At 35.3% G+C, this 20,102-nt stretch overlaps 1 protein-coding gene across 2 annotated transcripts; it reads right to left on the bottom strand.

Annotated features, from left to right (window-relative positions):
• Positions 1-107: 107 nt before the first annotated feature.
• fas (Fas cell surface death receptor) lies at positions 108-15,635 on the bottom strand. Of its 2 annotated transcripts, none has more exons than XM_007244582.4 (8): positions 15,512-15,635; positions 11,645-11,765; positions 7,023-7,154; positions 6,383-6,497; positions 4,962-5,032; positions 3,660-3,790; positions 3,548-3,566; positions 108-2,125 (listed from the first exon to the last, which is right to left on the bottom strand). In XM_007244582.4, the coding sequence occupies exons 1-8, from the start codon at positions 15,548-15,550 to the stop codon at positions 1,836-1,838; spliced, it is 918 nt and encodes a 305-aa protein (XP_007244644.3). In that variant the 5' UTR covers positions 15,551-15,635; the 3' UTR covers positions 108-1,835. The 2 variants fall into 2 exon arrangements, with proteins under 2 accessions (XP_007244644.3, XP_049320064.1); XM_049464107.1 differs by having other exon boundaries at positions 3,548-3,568; positions 3,668-3,790.
• Between the last annotated feature and the right edge of the window lie 4,467 nt (positions 15,636-20,102).

Below are 20,102 nucleotides of genomic sequence, written 5' to 3'. Positions count from 1 at the left end.
TAAGTCAGCCATGAGTATGGACATCCAAAGTACACAAATTATTATACATGTATACAGGGCTGGGCAATATTGTAATCTTGTATTGTAATATTGAATGTATTGTAATCTCGCGTACAACTTTTTTATTGTGTACATAAAACATAAAACATTTTTATTATTTTTATTTTAATTTGAAGATGTAACAAAATAGCTCCATTCAACTTTACAAGCATTGTTTATATTAAACAAGAAGCAATAGTAATCTTACATTAAAATGAAAAGTTAAATAGACGCACAATAAACAATAAACATAAACAATAAACAGAAAGAACGAGGGTGCACAAGCATGTTAGTTTTCACTGCTGAGAAGTCCTGGACACACCCAGGTAGCTGCACTGTTAAAATAGCAATCTGCCAAATTCAGAGCACACCTGGTTTTAAAAGCATTTTATGCCCGAAACACACCCATGATTAATTAAGAGAATTAGTACATGCCTTTTGTGCATTTCGGGCCACGCAATGTGTCCTTTTCCAGTAGTTATGATAGCAAAGACACACTGACACGCCCTAAATCAAGCTAAAATCACTAAAATAAAGCCCCTGATCTGCTTTATTTTAACAGAGTATAAAACATTAAAAAGTGAACCCAAAAGATAAACATTTGAAGCACATAACCCCAAACCTATAGCGAAATTGTAATTCTGAAGCAAAAAAGACCATGCAGATCAGCCATAACATTAAAACCTCCTGCATAATACTTTTCAGTTCACCTTTTTCTGCTCAAACCACTTTTACCCACAAAGCTGGCAATAAATGCCAAACTGGCAAGCCTTCAAAACCCATTCTGATCAATAAGCATTCACAACCCATTTGCTTTTACATTTACTCAACCACAATTATGGATGAGCATGCAGATATGTGTACATACCTATGTACCTATACATATAGGTATCTGTCTGTCTGTCTATCATTTCTTGCAATTAAGGGGCATCCATATACATATTCTGTATAAACAAGCAAGTAAATATATACATACAAAAAAGTGAAACAAATCTTTAATACAGCTAAAATGGCTCTATTTTTTATATTCGACAGATTTGTTTCTGTGTGAACATGTGAACAGCAAACCCACACTGTGTCCACATTTTTAAGATATGTCTCTAAAATCTGATAAATATTTGTAAAACAAATCAAAGGAACAGAAGTGGGGCTTTTGGTGGCTTGGAAGACCATGGCACTGACACTATTGCCTGAAGACCACAAACTTGAATCCCAAAGCTGCTTTGCCATCAGCAGCTGGAGCCTGAGAGAGCACAATTAATTGCCCCATGCCCTCTCCAGGTGGGTAGATGGCACAGAGTTAATTGACTCGGCTAAACTTGGAAAACATTGGGTTTTAAAAAATAAGGAGTGAGGAACAGTTGATGGAGCCTCACATCCACTTCTACAAAATTCTCCCTATTACCAAGTAAGGCAGTGCTTTCCCAAATGAGGTAGTGCAGTTTGTTTTGAATGAAAAGGCAATGGACAATCTTCCCCAGACACTCACACAGAAAACCTTTGATAATGAGGCCTGGTTCTTGTAGCATCCCATATTTTCATATCTAGCAGAGTCTGGAGGTGACAGGCTGCTCTCCAGTATCAACAACGCCATATTCATCTGATTTCCAATTCTGTTTTGGCTGCACTGGATCTTCCTCTGAATGTACCGAACTCAAAATATATTTTTTCATCCAGGGCATATTTAAAATTTATGTAGTAATATCAAACAATATCTTTAGAGTATTTTAATATTTCTGCATGAACTCTACAGATTTCTGCATAAACTCTACAGATTTTAATTTTTCATTCTTTCATTACTCCACGTTTTTTAGGTGTTCTTCAACAATCCGTTTCACCTCAGTGGCTTTTACCTTGTAACCTTTTTGTTTGAGATTTTTGACAAGTTCACTGTAGGCTTTTGATAATCCACGTTTCTCGTGCCATATCCTCAGGAGTTGTTCGGTCTGCTCCTCTGTATTTTTAGGGTAGTCACCCTGTACATTCTCAATGTCAACGGAAGTCACCAAAGGTTGGGTCACTTCCTTTACTACTCGCCAGCCCAGTTTTTTAGAGATGTCCGACAGCACAGGTGTTAAATCCACATCTGTACAGCAAACAGCAAAGAAAACAGAGGAAAGTTAAGGTGTTATCTTAAGAAGTTTTCTCTCCCTCTAAAGGTTTCAAGTTAAATGAAGCTTTAAGGTTCCTTAAAGGTTTAGCTTGTTTACTCAACACATCACGGTTGTAACCTTAAATATAGACATAGGTTTTTCACACCCATTATTCCCACAGTCCTTTTATTTCTGTGCATACTTTATTATTATTCTCCTTTTACTCTGTTCGTCAATGCTCAGGACCCCACAGGATAGACCACCACATAACATGTATAGTTTAGTATCTAAACAAACTGTATGTTATCAAGCTGAAAGATACAGAATGTAAAGGGGAAGGATAGTAATGTTAGCTGAGCCAATTCATGATTAGAATAGTGTGAAGGTTCAATCAGCAGGATTAAGAGCACAATTTTGCTCAAGATATTGCAATTCACACAACATTATGGGTGACATACCAGAGTTCAAAAGAGGACAAATTGTTGGTGCACGTCTTGCTGGCGCATCTGTGACCAAGACAGCAAGTCTTTGTGATGTATCAAGAGCCACAGTATTCAGGGTAATGTCAGCACACCACCAAAAAGGACCAACCACATCCAACAGGATTAACTGTGGATTCAAGAGGGAGCTGTCTGAAAGGGATGTTCGGGTGCTAACCCGGATTGTATCCAAAAAACATAAAACCACAGCTGCCCAAATCAAAATTCAATAAGCACCTCAACTCTCCTGTTTCCACCAGAACTGTCCGTCAGGACAATAAATTATTGTGGTCAAAAACCAGTTGTTTCAGTTTCATTGTCCAACCCCTGTACTTTGCCACTCACATGTATGTAATATTGGATAATTTCCCTCAATAAATAAACTAACAAGCATAACATTGTTGTCTTATCTGTTTAACTTATTTGTTTATCTACTTCTATCTAGAAATATAGAAAACTCTAAAGATTCCACAAACTTTCAAGCATCACTGTATGAAGATTTCCAATTACACATGTACAATATTTTTGGGGCATTAAGACGCACTTAAAATCCTTTAATTTAAATCCTAAGTGTGCTTCATAATCCAGTGAGCCTCATGTATAAATTCTACCAGTCCGGTATTAAGGAGCAGTAAAGTTATTCTGCTAAAGTACAGCGTTACAAAAGTGAAGTTTTCAGTGAAGTTTCTCCAGCACTAAGTATATTAGACTGTAGTTTGTGTATGCTACACGGGATGAACCGCTAGCTGACAGCACCCTGGTGTACCGGAACACTCAGTGATTCCTCAGTCTAGCACTTTTCGGTTCATTGATAGTGCGCCTTATAATCCAGTGCACTTTATAGTCCAAAAAATATGGTATGTCATTCCTAAATAATTTTCTTTTGCCTATTCATCAAACATTTCATTTTCATAAAATTTTAGAGACCAAACATACCTTGTAGAATGTCTTGCACCTACATAAAAAGAAAAATAATAATTACTGTACAATTAAAGAACATGGAAAAAGACATGATATGTTAATATTACAGTGAGTGATGAGTCCTTACCTCAGTGTCAGTTTCAGTGGGTGGTTCACTAAAACAATGCTTCTTTTCTTTCCTGAAGTACGTAACCACAGCAGCAGCAATAATAACTATTATAAACACTATGGGCAACACAATGGCTGCCACATTGGACTCTGCAAATATATAGATAAAAACAGACATTAGTGTTGTTTAATTCAGTGTCTGGTAATTTGGTAAGCAAACAAAACATGTCAAGAGGTTCACAGACTGCTTTTAAAAAAGGGCATTTAAAGGGCTGACTAGTGCTTCTGCTGGAGAGAGTGAGTTACAACAGCTAAAAAATACTTTCTAACCAGTCTTACTTAGTAAGATTCTTTTATACAGGCAACCTGCGTATCCCTGATACATAAATTATCAAACTTTGTTTTGGTGAATATATGCAGATGCTACAAATTGCCCCATTATTAAAATAAATTAATCAAAATCAAATTAATCGATTAAATTCAAAAAATTAACATACCAACCTAAAACTACAAAAAATAATAAAGCAAAATGTAAAAAAATAAAATGTAATGCACTGTAGGGTTTGTAAAACAGCTAGGCAGAAATGTGATGAGAGAATGCCTTTGGGAACTTGTCTGAAGTAGAGCAGCACCTAAACAAATCTATATATTTACATCTCCCTGCTAAAAAACAGTCTGGCTAATTAAACTAGTGATTCACCTGATTATATGACTAATATTAGTGTAACAGATAACTTCTTTTACTCTTCACTTTTCCCTAGATTAAACTTCTTCTGCTTCTGTCACTTTTGATTTATGTACACCTATGCATATTTTAACCAGTGCAAATCTCACTTTGCCATATATATCATATATATGTAATTAAAAGCCATTAAAAACTAACTGAAGCGAATTGTAAATATTGTTATTTATGAATTATTCAGGCAATTATTCAGGTCTGCCTGTCTGTCTGTCAATGTCTTCTCTCTTTCCTCTCTCTTTGGCTGGCTGTGCTACAAAATGATGAAGTTTGTTATTTTTTCATTAATATGAAGGTTTTAATTATATGCTATATAAGAAAATGTGCTAGGTCCCTAAAAATCCCTAAAAAAAATCAGCTTTTTGCATTTTGAAAAAGAGACATTAAGACCCAAGCACATTTTTGTTTTTGTATTATTTTTATATTTATTGTACTTGTTTCCCACAGAAACATTTACATCATACTCAGTAAAATAATTCTTAACTTTCTGATCTATCCTTTTGACTCAAATACTAATGTAGTATTTTAACTGATAGATGCTGGTGAAATGAACTGCATGCTGTAGTGAACAGACAGACACACCTCCTTCCTTTTCCTTGCACACTGTGTTGTTGGTGGCAGTGCAAGCTTCCTTTATAGTAGAATCCTGACATCTGTTAAAAAACAAGACAGAATAAAAGAAAAGAATAAAAGTGATCAGATGTATAAAACTGTGTTCATATGTACCATGTTTTTTGCACTATAAGGCGCACTGAACGTCTATTTGCATATATAAGGCACACCGGATTATAAGGCACATTATGCAACACTAGTAAGGAACAGGGATGGAACCATGTTTTCCTTCAGCAGGTTTCGTCACTGGGTCGTGGTGGTGGGGTGGTAACTAAGTTAAGTAAAGCTGAGTTAAGTAAATAAAACTGTAATTCCTAAAAAAAAAAAAAAAGAGCTCTGGATGCTAAAAACGGTTTATTTGGGTGAATAAAGAGCTTCCGTTTATGTACAGTAAGCTTAGATTGGAGCATTAGCATTAGCTGCTAGCGATTAGGCTGACTAACCCTGAGTGTTCTGGTAAGCCTGGGCGATATTAGCTAGCCGTTTGTCCCACGTTGCTGTTTTTAACACGGTAAACATGAAGACTACAGTCTGATACTCACATCTTGTCACACCTTAGCCTGTGTCTGTCTCGTGTCTTTCCTTTTTTTTTAAGTCCATCCTGCTCCTGTTCTCTGTTCTCTTTTTTTTATTTACCTCCCCATGTGCTCCATGTAAAGCACATGGCTCTGTTTTGTGTTTGGTCTTGTGACTGCTTTAGCCCAACCCTGTCATCTGTAACCCCTCCTGTCTCATTTGTAACCCCGCCCTTTTCGTTACTTTCACAGGTGTCTGTGCCTGTTCATAAATACCCCATGTGCTCCTTTGTTCTCAGCTGTACTTTTTGTGTGTGTGACCCTCTGTCTTTATGTAAGCTCTAATCTTAGTATTTGTACCCTGTCTTAGTAGACCTAGTCTTTGGTTTGATTTCTCTTTGTTTGAACCTTTATCCTGTTGTTTTGTGTAAGTTTAGTTTTTAAAATATGGAAAATAAACGAGACCTGCATTTGTATCCTGCCTCCACTGTGTTACACCTCTGAACGGCGAAAGAGCTAGAACTTAACGCGGTTAGCAGCTAATGCTATTACTGCTCCAGCCTCTGTGCTGGAGAACTAAACTGAAACTCCTGTATAACTCTGTTCTTCAGTGGAGTGGCTTTACTGCTCCTTTATACCTGACTGGTAAAATTCATACATAAGGTGCACCGGATTTTAAAGTCCACTGTCATATTTTGGGCAAATTAAAATAATTTTAAGTGTGCCTTATAGTGTGACAAATGTGGTATGTCGTTGGTGTGCAAGATATTTTCTTAATTACTATATTACTATATACATTAGCAAATCAAAGCAAAACACACACTACTACATTTACAAACTTTTGTATGCTTATGTATTTCTGGTTTCAGTACATACTGGTCGCAGCGGTGGCAGACTGTGCATTTATCTCCCTGGTCGCAGTAGTGACCTTCTAGGCAGGTGCAGACTCTGTCGGAATTAGGTGTGCATTCTTTCTTTACCCTCCGGTTAGCTACAACATACAGAACAGCAGTGAGTTTAAAACAGTATCAGCAGATACAGATCACAACAGGCATTACTACAATTAGAGTAGGTCGTCTAACTGGACGTCTAACTATGATCCCACTAGGATGAACAGATAGAACAGTTAAACACTAGACTAGGTAACATTTTTATTTATGACATACATCAACATTGTTATTATCAATATTAATAATGAATATGTATATAGATAATTCATAAACAAGCATTATTTTTTTTACTAATTATTTATTTTACTACATTATATTTTTGTATGTATTTAATTAACCAATTTAGGTAGGAAAAAATTTGGGCACCCCTAATTATTCTCAAGATTTTCCTTTATAAATCATTGGTTGTTCAGATCAACAGTACCCAACCAGTAAATACCACTATGATTGGCTCAGACAACACAACAATCATTTGGTGCTATTTAGATTTTTCTTTACTGCGGAAGTTCATGGCTTCCAGAGCGAATATCATAAAATGCAGGAAAAAAGGGAAAAAGTACACCTACATTTCTCATGGCAGACTGTACAAGGTTCACAGTTTTCCTTGCTGTTCGGACGATCCCTGTAATAATCTTTCTCACATCGCTCACAGCTTCCTGAAGTTCCTGACGTAGTGCAGTGCTCCTTTAGGTAAAAACCTGCAATATAGTTCCATAAAATACAACACAGGTTTTATTGTCTGTTTTTTTTATCTAAAATTTGTCTTACATCCCACAACAGCTCTACTACAAGCACAGTATCATCAGTATTATAAACACATACTACACACATTACACAAACAACACAAAGAAAACACATTAACACAATTCATATTCCTTTTATACCCTTACACCCAAATTAAATAACTACACTGTGTTCTAATCATGGACTTACTCTAAATGTATAACAAGTCTATTTGATGGCAAAAGAGCATATACTTTGTGCAATACATGTTGGATTAGACCAGGGGTCTGCAATTAAGTTTGGCCATGGGCCAGATATTTTCCAAGACGTGGCGATCCACAAAAAAATCTGTTTTTTGAACCCAACTGCAGAACAGTTGACCTCTAAGAGGTAAGGAAGAAGAAAGGAAAAAAAAAAAAAAAAAAAACACACCGCTGATCATGCAGGATCGAAAACGTGTCATCAGGGTCGCGGTCCATTACACTACCGCTGCCCCGGCTAGTGAAATGGGACGCGGCTAGAGCTAAAATCTTCGATTTTTTTTTTTATCCGATTTTAGATTTAAATAAAAAATTTTCCCTACTAAAAATAAAAATAAAAATGATTTTAAAAAATGGTTAAAAACTAGTTTTTATTTATTTAGTTTTCACTTAAATGTCCCCTTTTTGGTTAAAGTGCAACCAGAAACAAGCAAAGGTAGAAGTTTAGGTACTGACACAATGCACCCTCAAACTTAAAAAATAAAGTTCTTCTTCCACTCCGCTGTATGCTTCTGTTTAAAGTGTAGAGATAAAAAATGTCGTGCTGCTTCGTTTAGAAGCAATCGGTTTAAACACACCTTACAGCGAGGACCGGTACAGGAGCCCACAGAGGAGCGTCGGTGGTGAAAATAACTCGTACTTAACTGTAAATTCAAATTAATCAATAAAATCGATTAATCGCCCAGCTCTAGACAAGGCTGGGAAAAAATGCCCTTATAAGGAGATAGGGAGCCCAAGTCCAGGTGGTCCCAAAACAAGAACGTAGAAACTAAAGTTTCACAGGCCAGATGTTTCATGCTTGGCCGCCTTAGTCGACCACTGAATTAGACAATATGCTCCTTTCTAATATTTTCATTACATTCTTATATACTGCCTAAAAGTGATCCTTTGGGCCCTGGCCTACAAGAGTTAATTTGTATTAGTCTGAACAGCCAAGTCTTCAACTTCACTGCATAGGCGGCAAACCATATCAGACTCGCTAAGTTGCCAAAATTAATTTTAAGGAGGTACTGGACTTTGACAACACCACCTCCCCCATTTACTCACCTCAACGTGCATTTTGCAATCATTTAGTACTGTGCAGAGGGCAAGACTTTCACTGTTTTTTATTTTTACCAGACATGGATATACTTTAGAGTAGGCTGAGGTAAAATTAGTTTTGATGGAAGCCACGATGCTCCTTCTCTTATTTACTGAACCATTCAGGAGGCGAAAAAAACACTGCCTGTCCATACTAAAAACTGATTAGCTGACTCACTGACATACTCTTTGTAGAGAGCAGGCCAATCAGAATTCTCTCTGTTTGCATGAGCTTCCTGAATATGCACACTAGGGGAGCACCTTTCTCTCTCTCTCTCTCTCCCTCTTTTTCACACACGAGTTTTTGGGAAAACATTTTGTCACCTGTGTGCATATTTGTGTTCACTCTTGGGCCACTCGTTCAAGATTCTGGGAGATTTATCTGACTTGCAGGAATCAGGGAACTGTTATTGATATGTGGTAGACTCCTGCAACTTTCGGGAGCCTTGGGACGTCTGCCATATAGTGATACAATATTTCATGCTTTTATTTACTGAAATATAAAACAACATTAAATCCTACTGATAACCACATGATCTTAACCTCCAAAAAGAGTAAATTAAAATCCACAAAATCCATATGACTACTCCAGTATGGTGCTGTATCGATGTATACCCCCAAAATATTTATACAACATAACTAGACTAAACTCCTACTTATTAAAGGAACATTCAGTAATGAATGCAAGAGAGTGTCTATGAGAATCCAGTTTCCAAACACAAACAGACACAAAGCTGTGAGTTGCCGAATTGAAACACAACGGCAAGCGACGACCGTACTGAAGCCCAGTGATTACCTGTTCAGGAAAAAAAAATAGCAAGCTGCTGTCTATACCTGGCAACCCTGAGTGTGAAAATGGAATTGGGGAAATGGTTGTGGGCAGGTTCTGAGGTCACAACCCACACAGATTACTATGACGTACCACACAGTTTAAATAAGAATATACTGACTAAAGCTCATCATGTTTTAATATCTGAAGATACATCCTGATCATGTTATGAGAAATAAATAATTAGGGTTCAAGCACCGAAGGTGCGTAGAACCCTATTGTTTTTGCTAAGATTTTTCTTCTTCTTATTATTATTATTATTATTATTCTTTTTCTCCTGTAAAATAGAGAAATGAAACTTGGTAGGTAGATGTAGGATCAGTGCATCTCGGTGGACAACAAAAATGGCACCGATTGGTCAAGTGGTGGCGCTATAAACAAGGAAATTCATTTTTCACAATTTTCTCAATAACTCAAAAACCATAAGACCTACATTCAAAATTCTTTTTTTGATGGATTCCTTGGGTCAATACCAACAACTTTCCAATTTGGACCATGCACTTCCGTCTATATAGATTTTGTGCTAATTTGCATAATATGCAAAACCTACTTTTGCAAACTAGTCCTAGGAATTGGTATCAAATGTATCAAATGTATCAATATGTTTGGTATCAAAACACTCGTGAGAGCATGCGCTTCAATATTCATTAAGAAAAAGTTGAAATATGTAAACAATATGGCCGCCATATGCAAATTAGTCCTTCCGGATATATGCCCCATTCACTTCAAGAGGTAAATTTGGAGCACTGTTTCTCAGCAACCGTGCAACCTAGCAAGTTGAAACTTTGCATGCAGAATCTATCATACAGCCTCTAAAGGATGTTCAAAGGGCAACTTAATCAATCAACATGGCTGAACACCATCAGCCAATCAGCATTCAGCAGACATTTTGGCAGGCTGAATGTTGCCCAATCTGGATGATATTTGGCAGTTATGTTCATGTGGAGACACTGTAGTGACCTGCAAAGTGCTGAAACAATCCGCCCACTGGGGGGCGCTGTTCCAAAAAAACGAGTATATGTCAATCATGCTGTACTATTTTGACATCTAATTGTTTTTGCCATATTTAGTACAGTGGCTCTGACAAATTTCTCAATACAACTATGTTTAAAAAGTGCTTTGTTCATTCATAATTGCTAATTGTTTGAAAATAGCTATATTGAAACTACTCTCTGGATATTTGGCCTATCACCTCCATTTCAGTCTTGCTGCACACTGTAGAGTCTCTAGGTAAATGTTCATTAAAAACATTTGTGAAAATTTCACATACAATACTCTCCAGGCATCAAGCAATCTGTGCGTCCTTGGAATTTCTAACCTAAATTGCTGTAACTCTGCAGTATTTGCTGTAATCTCACAATGTTAAAGACCTCTGTACAATATCACTCTGATGAAGCGCCATTTAATACAGAACTAGATTAAGAATAACTTGACATTACATGTCATATCAGAACATTCACTCCTTTGTGCCTCTTCTCAACATTAATAACAGGTGAAAGACTTTTGATCATTTTAAATGTGACAGAATGTCTCCAATTGTGTTAGACCTTCTTACACATCACCATCCTATGCTCTAGTAGGCACCATTGTGCTAGTTGGTGCTTGATGAAGCGCCATTTAATTCAGAACTAGATTTATAATAACTTCGTAATTACATGTCATATCAGAACATTCACTCCTTTGTGTTAATTTAAACTTGTTTGGTCAAACATTTCAGCTTGTTCTGCAAAGGTTCAAAGGTCAATCTGAATACCACTTTGTGAACATTCTGGTTGAAGCCACCTGATCAATACCAATAACATGTAGACACCTTTTGACTAGTTCTAACTCACTTAATGAATATCCTACAAAGTTCACTAGATTTACATGTGAATTTAAGCACTGATCAGGTTGAAAGGCCTCTGCTCAACATTAATAACAGGTGAAAAACTTGATAATTTCTAAATGTGACAGGGCATCTCCAATCATATTAGACCTTCTTACACATCACCATTCAATGCTCCAGTAGGCACCATTGTGCAAGTTGGTGCTTGAACCCGATGATTGCCGCTTGCGGCTATATTATATACTTTTTATTGATCCTTTAATTAATGTTTGATTCCTGAGGGAGACCAAAAATAATATCCTTTGTCTTCATGATTAGAGACTTTTGATTACATCAGTCTACCCAATCTATTTACACATCTGAAAACTGATCTGGCAGACAAACAGACAGACAGACAGACATAGTTCCTACTGATTTCACCAATTACCCACACTGTTATTTCTGCTTGTGTTGGTAATTTCTGCACCTCACCTTCAGGACAGAGACAGCACTCTAATTCCCCATGTTTGTAGGTGCCGTTTTCACACGCCTGGCGTTTCCTGCGGAGCATCTCTATTATGTTCACACCCTCCGTTGAACAGATGATGCCCCACTACAAAGAAAAAGAAGGAATAAAAACAGTATGAGCAAATGTCTGTGCACACCTCTACTAATCACAAACACATTCAGCTGACACAATGACACAATACACCCAACTCTCATATAAAGTATTTACACTCTCGTATAAAGCCTCCCAGGATGGAGCTGTGGAAGAGCTGTGTTCTCTGGAATGATGGTTGATGCTCTGTTTAGGTATTTTTAGATTGGATAACATTGTTCTCGCTGAAAAGAATGAAATCTTACTTCCAGCAGTAATCCAAAAAAGCCTGGGTTCATACACATTTTAACCAATAAATTTCCATGATTTTCTCATGACTTTTCCATGCCTTCAAGGCAAATTTTAATGACCACACGATTTTTAAAACATCAGAGTATACATGAACAATAAAGCAAAAAATCCACTAAAACTACAATCAAAATTAATTACAGTGGGTCTAAAATGAATCAGATAAAATGTTGACAAACAATCTATAAGGTTCAGTTTTTTTTTTATTTTAAAAAAGGAGAGATTCTGTTTCTTTGCCATATTGCTTGAAACCTGTGGCCTGCTTCATAATGTGAAACAGTGCATTTTCAGTTTATACTTAACAGGTCATAACACAAATTATACTGATTGTCATTTGCATTCACCATTTAGGAAAATATCACTTGCAAAATAATTTAAAACACAGTGTAGATGTAAGTTGGAAGTTCCAGCATTGTGACACACCTTCATGAGCTTTCATTTTCATTATCTGATGTTATTAACTTATCTGATGTAATTACTTTAGAGTCTGCCTGAGCTGAAATTACCCTCTGCTGCCTGTTTCTGTGCAGTGCTATGGGGAAATATGTTCAGGGATTTTTTTTAAACACTTCCAGGAAGTGATCTGATCACAGGTTTACTGAAAAAAAAATTGCATGAGGAACAACCTGGAAACTGTCCTCCAGGTGTCAGAGCTATTAATAAAACTAATAAAACAACGCGGTATTTTCTCAGTGTCAAATTCTGTTTTAGTTACCGTTAAAAAACAAATTTATAAAGTAGATTTTACTAGTCATTACCCAAACAGCAATATAACCAAGGTTTTAGTTTTTAGATATTTTTGTTATTTTTTAGATGTTTTATTATTTTTATTTTATATTACTCATTGCTTGGGAACAACAGGGAACAGGTGATTTAAAGACGGACAGTATGTGCATGCACTAAATTTCGCTTGTTACGGTATTTAGTTCTGCTACTTATGAATTTATTAATTATTATTACTTAATACAAAATAGACAAAAGTTTACAGATTTTTTGTTTTTTACTAAACACTAAACTAAAAACTAACCTAAATTTTTCCCATCTGGCCACCCACCTCAATAGATGTTAATTTCAGGTTGAATGTTGGTCATGACATAAGATGACAAACATTTTACGTCAGGATAACGTCTAAAACTGTTACGTGCCTGCAGGGCAGTATCAGACTATATCATTAACATCATACATAGTCCTGAAATACAGATACAGAACTTTATGATAATGCTTTGACAATAATGTTTTGCTCATTTTTTTAAGTAAGGTGGTAAAAAAATATTTTTAGCATGCTTCTACACTCTAAAAAACAGAGGTACGATATGAGTACTTTTTTGTACTCGAAGGTACACTCTTTATAATTGTACCCTCAAAGGTACAATATTGGTCTTTACAGGGTCAGATTTGTTCCCTCTGAAGTACAAAGTCATTTCTAACAGCAATAAGTACAAATTTGTACCATTTAACCAGCCAAAAGGTACATTGAGTATTCTGCATCACTGTACTAATGAACAATATATATTTAAATTGCACATTTTTTAATTTGAAAGCCAGACAATTTTGTATCATCAAGTTTTTGAGCCATATTTAGTTGATGATAATGTTTATAATCTTTATAATCTTTACTGCCACAAAAACCATGGGTACAAAAAAGGACTTTCACTGAAAGGTACTTTTTTGTGCCTCAATATAAGGTACAGCCCCAGCGACAAGCTTTGTACTCTTTTAAGTACAAATCTGTACTTATATTTCTTAGAGTGTATGTTCTACTGCCTAGTTTATTAAACAGTTATTGTTTATTTGCTTTTTGGAGGGAGAAAATCAATGTACAAACATGAAGGCACATTTTACATGTTATATTTTAAGCAGGAAACCAGCAGCCATTTTATTCCGCAGGTCTGTTAGTTTTTAGTTATTTTTGTCTTTAATTACAGAAATTGTCGTCACGGTGTTGGGGCTCTTCTGTTTCAGTTCCACCTTTTTACTCTTTTCTGGGGAGTAACAGGTGAGTTAAAGATGGATGAATATAGAACACCCTCATTTTACCTTTTTGCTGTTCAGGTCCAGTCATGGAAATGATACAAAAATAAACATCTATTTTCTGGTCTATTTTCATACACAAGATTATTATGTGACACTAGTAAGGAACAGGGGTGTCGCCCTGTTTTACTTTTAATTTAGCATGTCTAGCCACTGAGTGGCGAAACCTTAGCGGGTAATGCTAAAGCTGCTTCAGCAGTGCTAGCCAGGGTTAGCAACAGGCTACAGGCTAAAAATACTCACCTCTAAACCTCAAAAGAGCTAGTGCTTAGCGAGTAATGCTAATACTTCTCCAGTCTCGGTACTGCAGAACTAAACTAAAACTCCTGTATAACGCTGCACTTCAGCGGAGTGGCTTTACTGCTCCTTATTACCTGACGCAACCTGACCATTTTTGGGAAAATTAAAGGATTTTAAGTGCACATTATATTGCGAAAATTACATACATACATACAGACATATATATAATATATATAATAATCTCTATATATTTGGTTATTGGACAAGTATAATGGAAAAATTGCATATTGTTTAAGAAAATATTGGGTGATTTTTAGCGAACACTTCATTGGTTATCAGCTTACAGCTCATCTGTAGTAATGGAAATAAACAGAGGTTTGGAAATAGATTTAAAAAAATGCAAATTTACAAAAGTTTTTGTCTGTAGTAACGCGGTGCTGGAACAGATCGTGTTACTTCACTCTCTACTGCAGCAATTTCACACTTACACACAGCACATTCACACTTTCATCATAATAACTAGAAAAAGACACAGAGACACAAAGAACTCTTTAACTAATAAAAGTCTCCGTCTTTTTTTAAGAAATAACAGATGAAGCCACAGAGCGGTGAGTACTGTTTCATAAACCTTTAAAAGACTCTTGAAAACTGATACAGAAAGAGTCTGACTGACCCACATGTCAACAACACCTTTAGCTCATCTTAACATTTAAAGAATATTACTTGATAAAGGATATGGATTTAATACTGTAATACTCTGTCTCACAGTTAAACATTAGATTTAATATTTTAGTTATATAATTTAGTTATATAATGATGAAGAATGATATATACTTCATATTTAGAGTCAGTCCCTAAACGAAAGTGAAACCAAACGGTGCCTTATACTGTAACGTTAGCTACTTTTATTAACTTTATTTCAGAACCAGTTCAGATTATAGGATCATAACCAGGCAACAGAGCGTTTAGCAACGCTTTAGTTTTTAGTCTAAATTTACAGAATAACATTAAAAACAGAGATAAACAACCTCAGACTGAATCACAGGGCGGATCAGTGAGAGATACCAGCTAACACTGAGTCTGAAACTGAGTAGGATCTCACAGCTACTGTATTTATATTATAAAGCTCGCCCAGGTCCTTTACTGAGCTTCTGTAAAGATTAAACTCTTATTTTACTCACAAAGAAGCAGAGGAACCCGAGGAGCGCGCTGTTCCGCATCGTGATGGATTGTTTCTGGGCTTTCCGTCTGTTTCTCTGACAGTCTAAAGTAAGACTGAGTGGGGAAATTACAGAAACTCCCCAGCGCCACTGTATTACAGGGAGACTGGCCACTTTGTAACAACAGTACACCGCTAGAGGGAGCCCGCGAGAGAGCGCGCTGTGAATGCGCGTGAATAAAGATAAACAGCTAAAAACACAAATTAAAAATAATTGGCCATTCCACTGAATGTGTTTCATTTCTTGGTTGTAACTCTTCCAAATTAAACGTATTTATTACTTAAACATTTTTCTTTAACTCAGAATCTAATAACACATATATTTACCTATTTAAAACATGTACTGGTCAAACTCAGGCAGCTTTTTTTTTTTTTTACAAGGTTTCTGAACTAAAGAAGTTACATTTTTCTCAGTCCTGTTACCAAAACTCATGTGACATTTAAAAAGCATGTTCAAAATCAGATCCACTTATTCTTTTTATTTTCTCTCAATTTTATAAATGGTTGACTACATGTTAAAATAATTGATATTTATGCAAAAAACACTATATATGCATGTGTTTTGTATTAAAAAATATTAACTGCTATTTTCATCTTATCAAGAAGAAACCCAAACCTGAAATTGATCAAATGTATACTTTTTATGTAATAAGTAACAGGACTGAAAGTAACAGGAATAAGTTTTTAGCAGAGAATTAACAAACACATGGAAAATAAATATCATATGCTAAATATCAGCTATGCTAAAGCATGATGACACTGAGCACATTCTAGTGATTTTCCCAAAATTCATAATAATAAATAAACAAATAACATCTAAGAATGAATTAAGGTAACAGGACAGATTGTTGATTGAACTTCTCAGTCATAGTTACAATAAGTTCAAATTAACAGAAAAATAAATTAGAGAACATAAATTTGGTCTCTTAGTTTTTTTTTTTGTTTGTTTTTTTTTTTCAAATTACATATTGTACTTTTGCAAGGTTAGGTTAGTGTATAATGAGACACTATCCACTATACACTCATGTTATGTTACAGGTCAAATTGACCTGTTTAAAAGTTTGAAGATTTAGGAAAAATAATTGTTTTAGTATTTTTTCAGTATAAAACTTGCCTTATTTAGTGTAATCAATATATAACCCTCTGCAATAAACAAAAACTATGTAATGTTTTAATGTTATGTAAAGCTATTATGTTTAATATGTTGGTCTTTTAAAAGTGGTAAAGTAGTTTATTTTATTTATTTATTTATTTTTTTTTTTGAAAAACAAGTGATTATCCTGATTGAACCATGATTATCCTGATTGCACTAAATATTGATAGAATAATTAGCAATGTAGTGAAAAATAATATATTTAAAATATATTTTTTTGAATAATTATTATTTTGGATATTAATTGGAGAGTTAACCAGGCACTGGGTCAAATTAAACAGCAGTGTAGAAGTTTTTTTAGTACTTAAGTACAGTAGTGAAGTAAAAATAATTCTCCAGTACAGTACAGATATAGTATTTTAATACTTTAGTACACTTGTAAAGTAAAACAAAATACTAATGTAGTGTATAGATACAGCATTTTAGCACTTAAGTACAGTAGTGAAGTAAAAATAAAACTCAAGTAGATACAGATACAGTATTACTTAGTATTAGTATTACTTAAGCATGGTAATGAAGTAAAAACTAATTTATAAAAGTAAGTTGTAAAAAGCTTTATAAAATGTGTCTGCTGTTCCGAAACGTGATATTGTTATGTGTTGAGGAAATTAAAACATTCTGTCAGTATAAAAATGATAGAACGCTTGGAAAATTTGATTTTGCTCCTTAGGAACTTATTCATTTTGGAATCACTCAGGAGCGTCCTCTGGTGGTCAAATAAACAAATTCTAAAGTGAGTCTTCTCCTCTCTATTAGAGATTCTCTGCAGAAACTCCCTCTGAACCAGATAATCTTTCATTTTTATTTAAATACAGTTTCAGCCACTCACTTACTAGATAATATCCAGAATGCTGTAAATCCCCTTTTAATGTTTGCAAACAGATACAATAATACACTATATATAACAGTATATAACAGAAATGTGGATAACCAGGATACATCATATTATTATTATTTTTATTATTATTATAAATTATGTTTTTTTAAAAGTGAGGCAGTCTTTTAAGAAAAGATCAAACTTAGGCATTTTTGTAAAACAAATTTCATGTGTGTATGTATTATTTATCCAATATTTATAGTATACTCCACATCAGGATCTGTACTTGTAGTTATTATTAGAATACTGTGTTCTCTGGCCATAAAAGATAAAAAAAAAATTCTTAGGATTTTTCATAATTTTGGCTATTTGTAATACTTAGTAACGGTCTTGTAGAGCTTGTTATTGATAAAGGTGCGTAAATTAATCTCTTGTTTATGTGGTTCTATCAGCTTTTGTTGAATGATTGTTCATGATTCATAGAAAATTCCTCATGATTTTTGAATCATTTATTTAATTATGATGAGAGATGAGTGATAAGAGAAAAGAGCGCCATCTACGCACTCAGACAGAGCATGGCAAACTGTGCCCTCTCAGACTCTGGCTGCTGATGGCAGGCAGCATGATCTAGAATTCAAATGTGTCATCAAATGTGTGGCAGTGCCTTAGTCAGCTGGACCACTCTAAGCCCACATTTTGATTTTCTAAAATTATTTTAATGAGAGGGTGGCCAGATTCAACTTTACCACAGCTATGTATAGATACAATATGGTCAATAATAAGCAAAAAAGTATATTAAATGAGATTAATTGCTGAACATGCAGCAGGTGTCCTCAGTCCCTTGAAAAATAGTATAAAAATAGTGTGAAGGTTGATGTGATTGTAGAAACCAATCAGAGTTTAGGCAGGTTTATTAGTCCAACACAAAACAAAATGGTAGTCAATAACAGGCAGAGATAAAAAAAAAACAGAAATAGAACCCAAGACAAAAATCTTACAGTTGTCCAAGGGCAGGCAGAGATCAAAAACCAGGAATGACAAACACTGTAAACAACGCTCAATAAGACATGGGTGTGTCAATATCTCGCAACTGGAACCAGTGAGAGAACCAGTATAAATACTCCAGGTAATAAGTGTTACACCTTAGCCTGTGTCTGTCCAGTGTCTTTCCTTTTTTGGTTCCTTCCTGCTCCTGTCCTCTGTTCTCTTGTTTTGTTTACCTGTCATGTTTCCCAGCCATGGTCTACTGTGTTTTGGTCCTGTCTCCGCCTTAGCCCCGCCTTGTCATCTGTAACCCCTCCTGTCTCATTTGTAACTCCGCCCCCTCATTACCTCCACAGGTGTCCCTATGTGTGCCTGTGTATAAATACCCCATGTGCTCCGTTGTAGTTTGTCGCGCTTTTTGTCTAAACTTGTCATGTTACTCTGTCCAGATTGTGTTTATCTGTTTTGTTTAGCCACAGACCTGCTGTGTTGTTTGTCCTCAGTGTTTCAGGTTTGCTTTATTTAGTTTGTTTCTTTGTTTGCTTAGTTTGCTTGTTTGGTTCAGTATTTTAGTTTATCCTCTGTTTCATAGTGTTTTGTTTTAGTTACCTTTTCTTTATATACTCCCTAGTGTTCTTTTCTTTGTTAGTTTGAATATGGATAATAAAAAAGACTTGCATTTGCATCCTGCCTCCTCCTCTACGTTACAATCAGTTGATGTGTGTGGGAGGGACAGAGTCAGCCTATTAGTACTCTGGAGAGGCTGATTTTAAAGGTGTAGGTGTTACAGTGATGTCATTAATGTGAGAGCTTATTTTCTTAAATGGGCGGAGTTATCCGAAGATGGAACAAGGGGGACAGAGAAATCATTTACACATTTAAAAAGCTTGATACTTTTATAAAAATAGCTAAATGAATCATTAAAATACCTAAATTGAGAAACATTTTCGGAACTACTACTATTAGTGTTGAGGGCGTTATTAGTAATAGAGTCCTAATAAGTTGGTGGGGTAAATTAAAATTTGGTGTTTTAATCAGCACTGCAGACATGGCAAAAAAGTACCCTCACATCAAAGAAAACATAGAAAAAATACTTTGAAGTGAAGATTAACATTCCTTTATATGTGTAATATAGAAAATATATTCGCCCCAATAATTATTGACACCCTTGGTTAAGAAGTTTTCTTTGGATTCTAATCAGTTTTTTTTTTAATAATATAATTTTAAGTCTAAGTTTTAATTCTAGTGCCTTTATTTGGTGGGGAAAAAATCACACATTAAGAAAATTATTAATGCTCTTGTGTTACAATTAGGTAATACAGTGTGCAGATTTTGCCGTAGTGGTGGCATCTCCACAGGTTTTAATAACACATACAGTCATCCTGCATCACTGTATTATCTAATTGTAAGACAAGAGCATTAATAAGCAGCAGGTAATAAATATACTGTAGATAACTGATTATCATCAGAGCAGCCTTAAAACAGTTCAAGAGAGAAAAATGCTCCTTTCCCTCTGAGCTTCTTTTCTTAGTGCACATAAAAATCCTTCACTCGACTAAAAGAAATAGTTCCCTCTAATTACAGAAATCGTTGACACAA

The sequence above is a fragment of the Astyanax mexicanus genome, chromosome 14 (assembly GCF_023375975.1).
Source record: "Astyanax mexicanus isolate ESR-SI-001 chromosome 14, AstMex3_surface, whole genome shotgun sequence".
Lineage (NCBI taxonomy): Eukaryota > Metazoa > Chordata > Actinopteri > Characiformes > Acestrorhamphidae > Astyanax > Astyanax mexicanus.
Note: the sequence above shows the minus strand (reverse complement) of the source record. Positions and strands in the feature narration are given on the sequence as shown.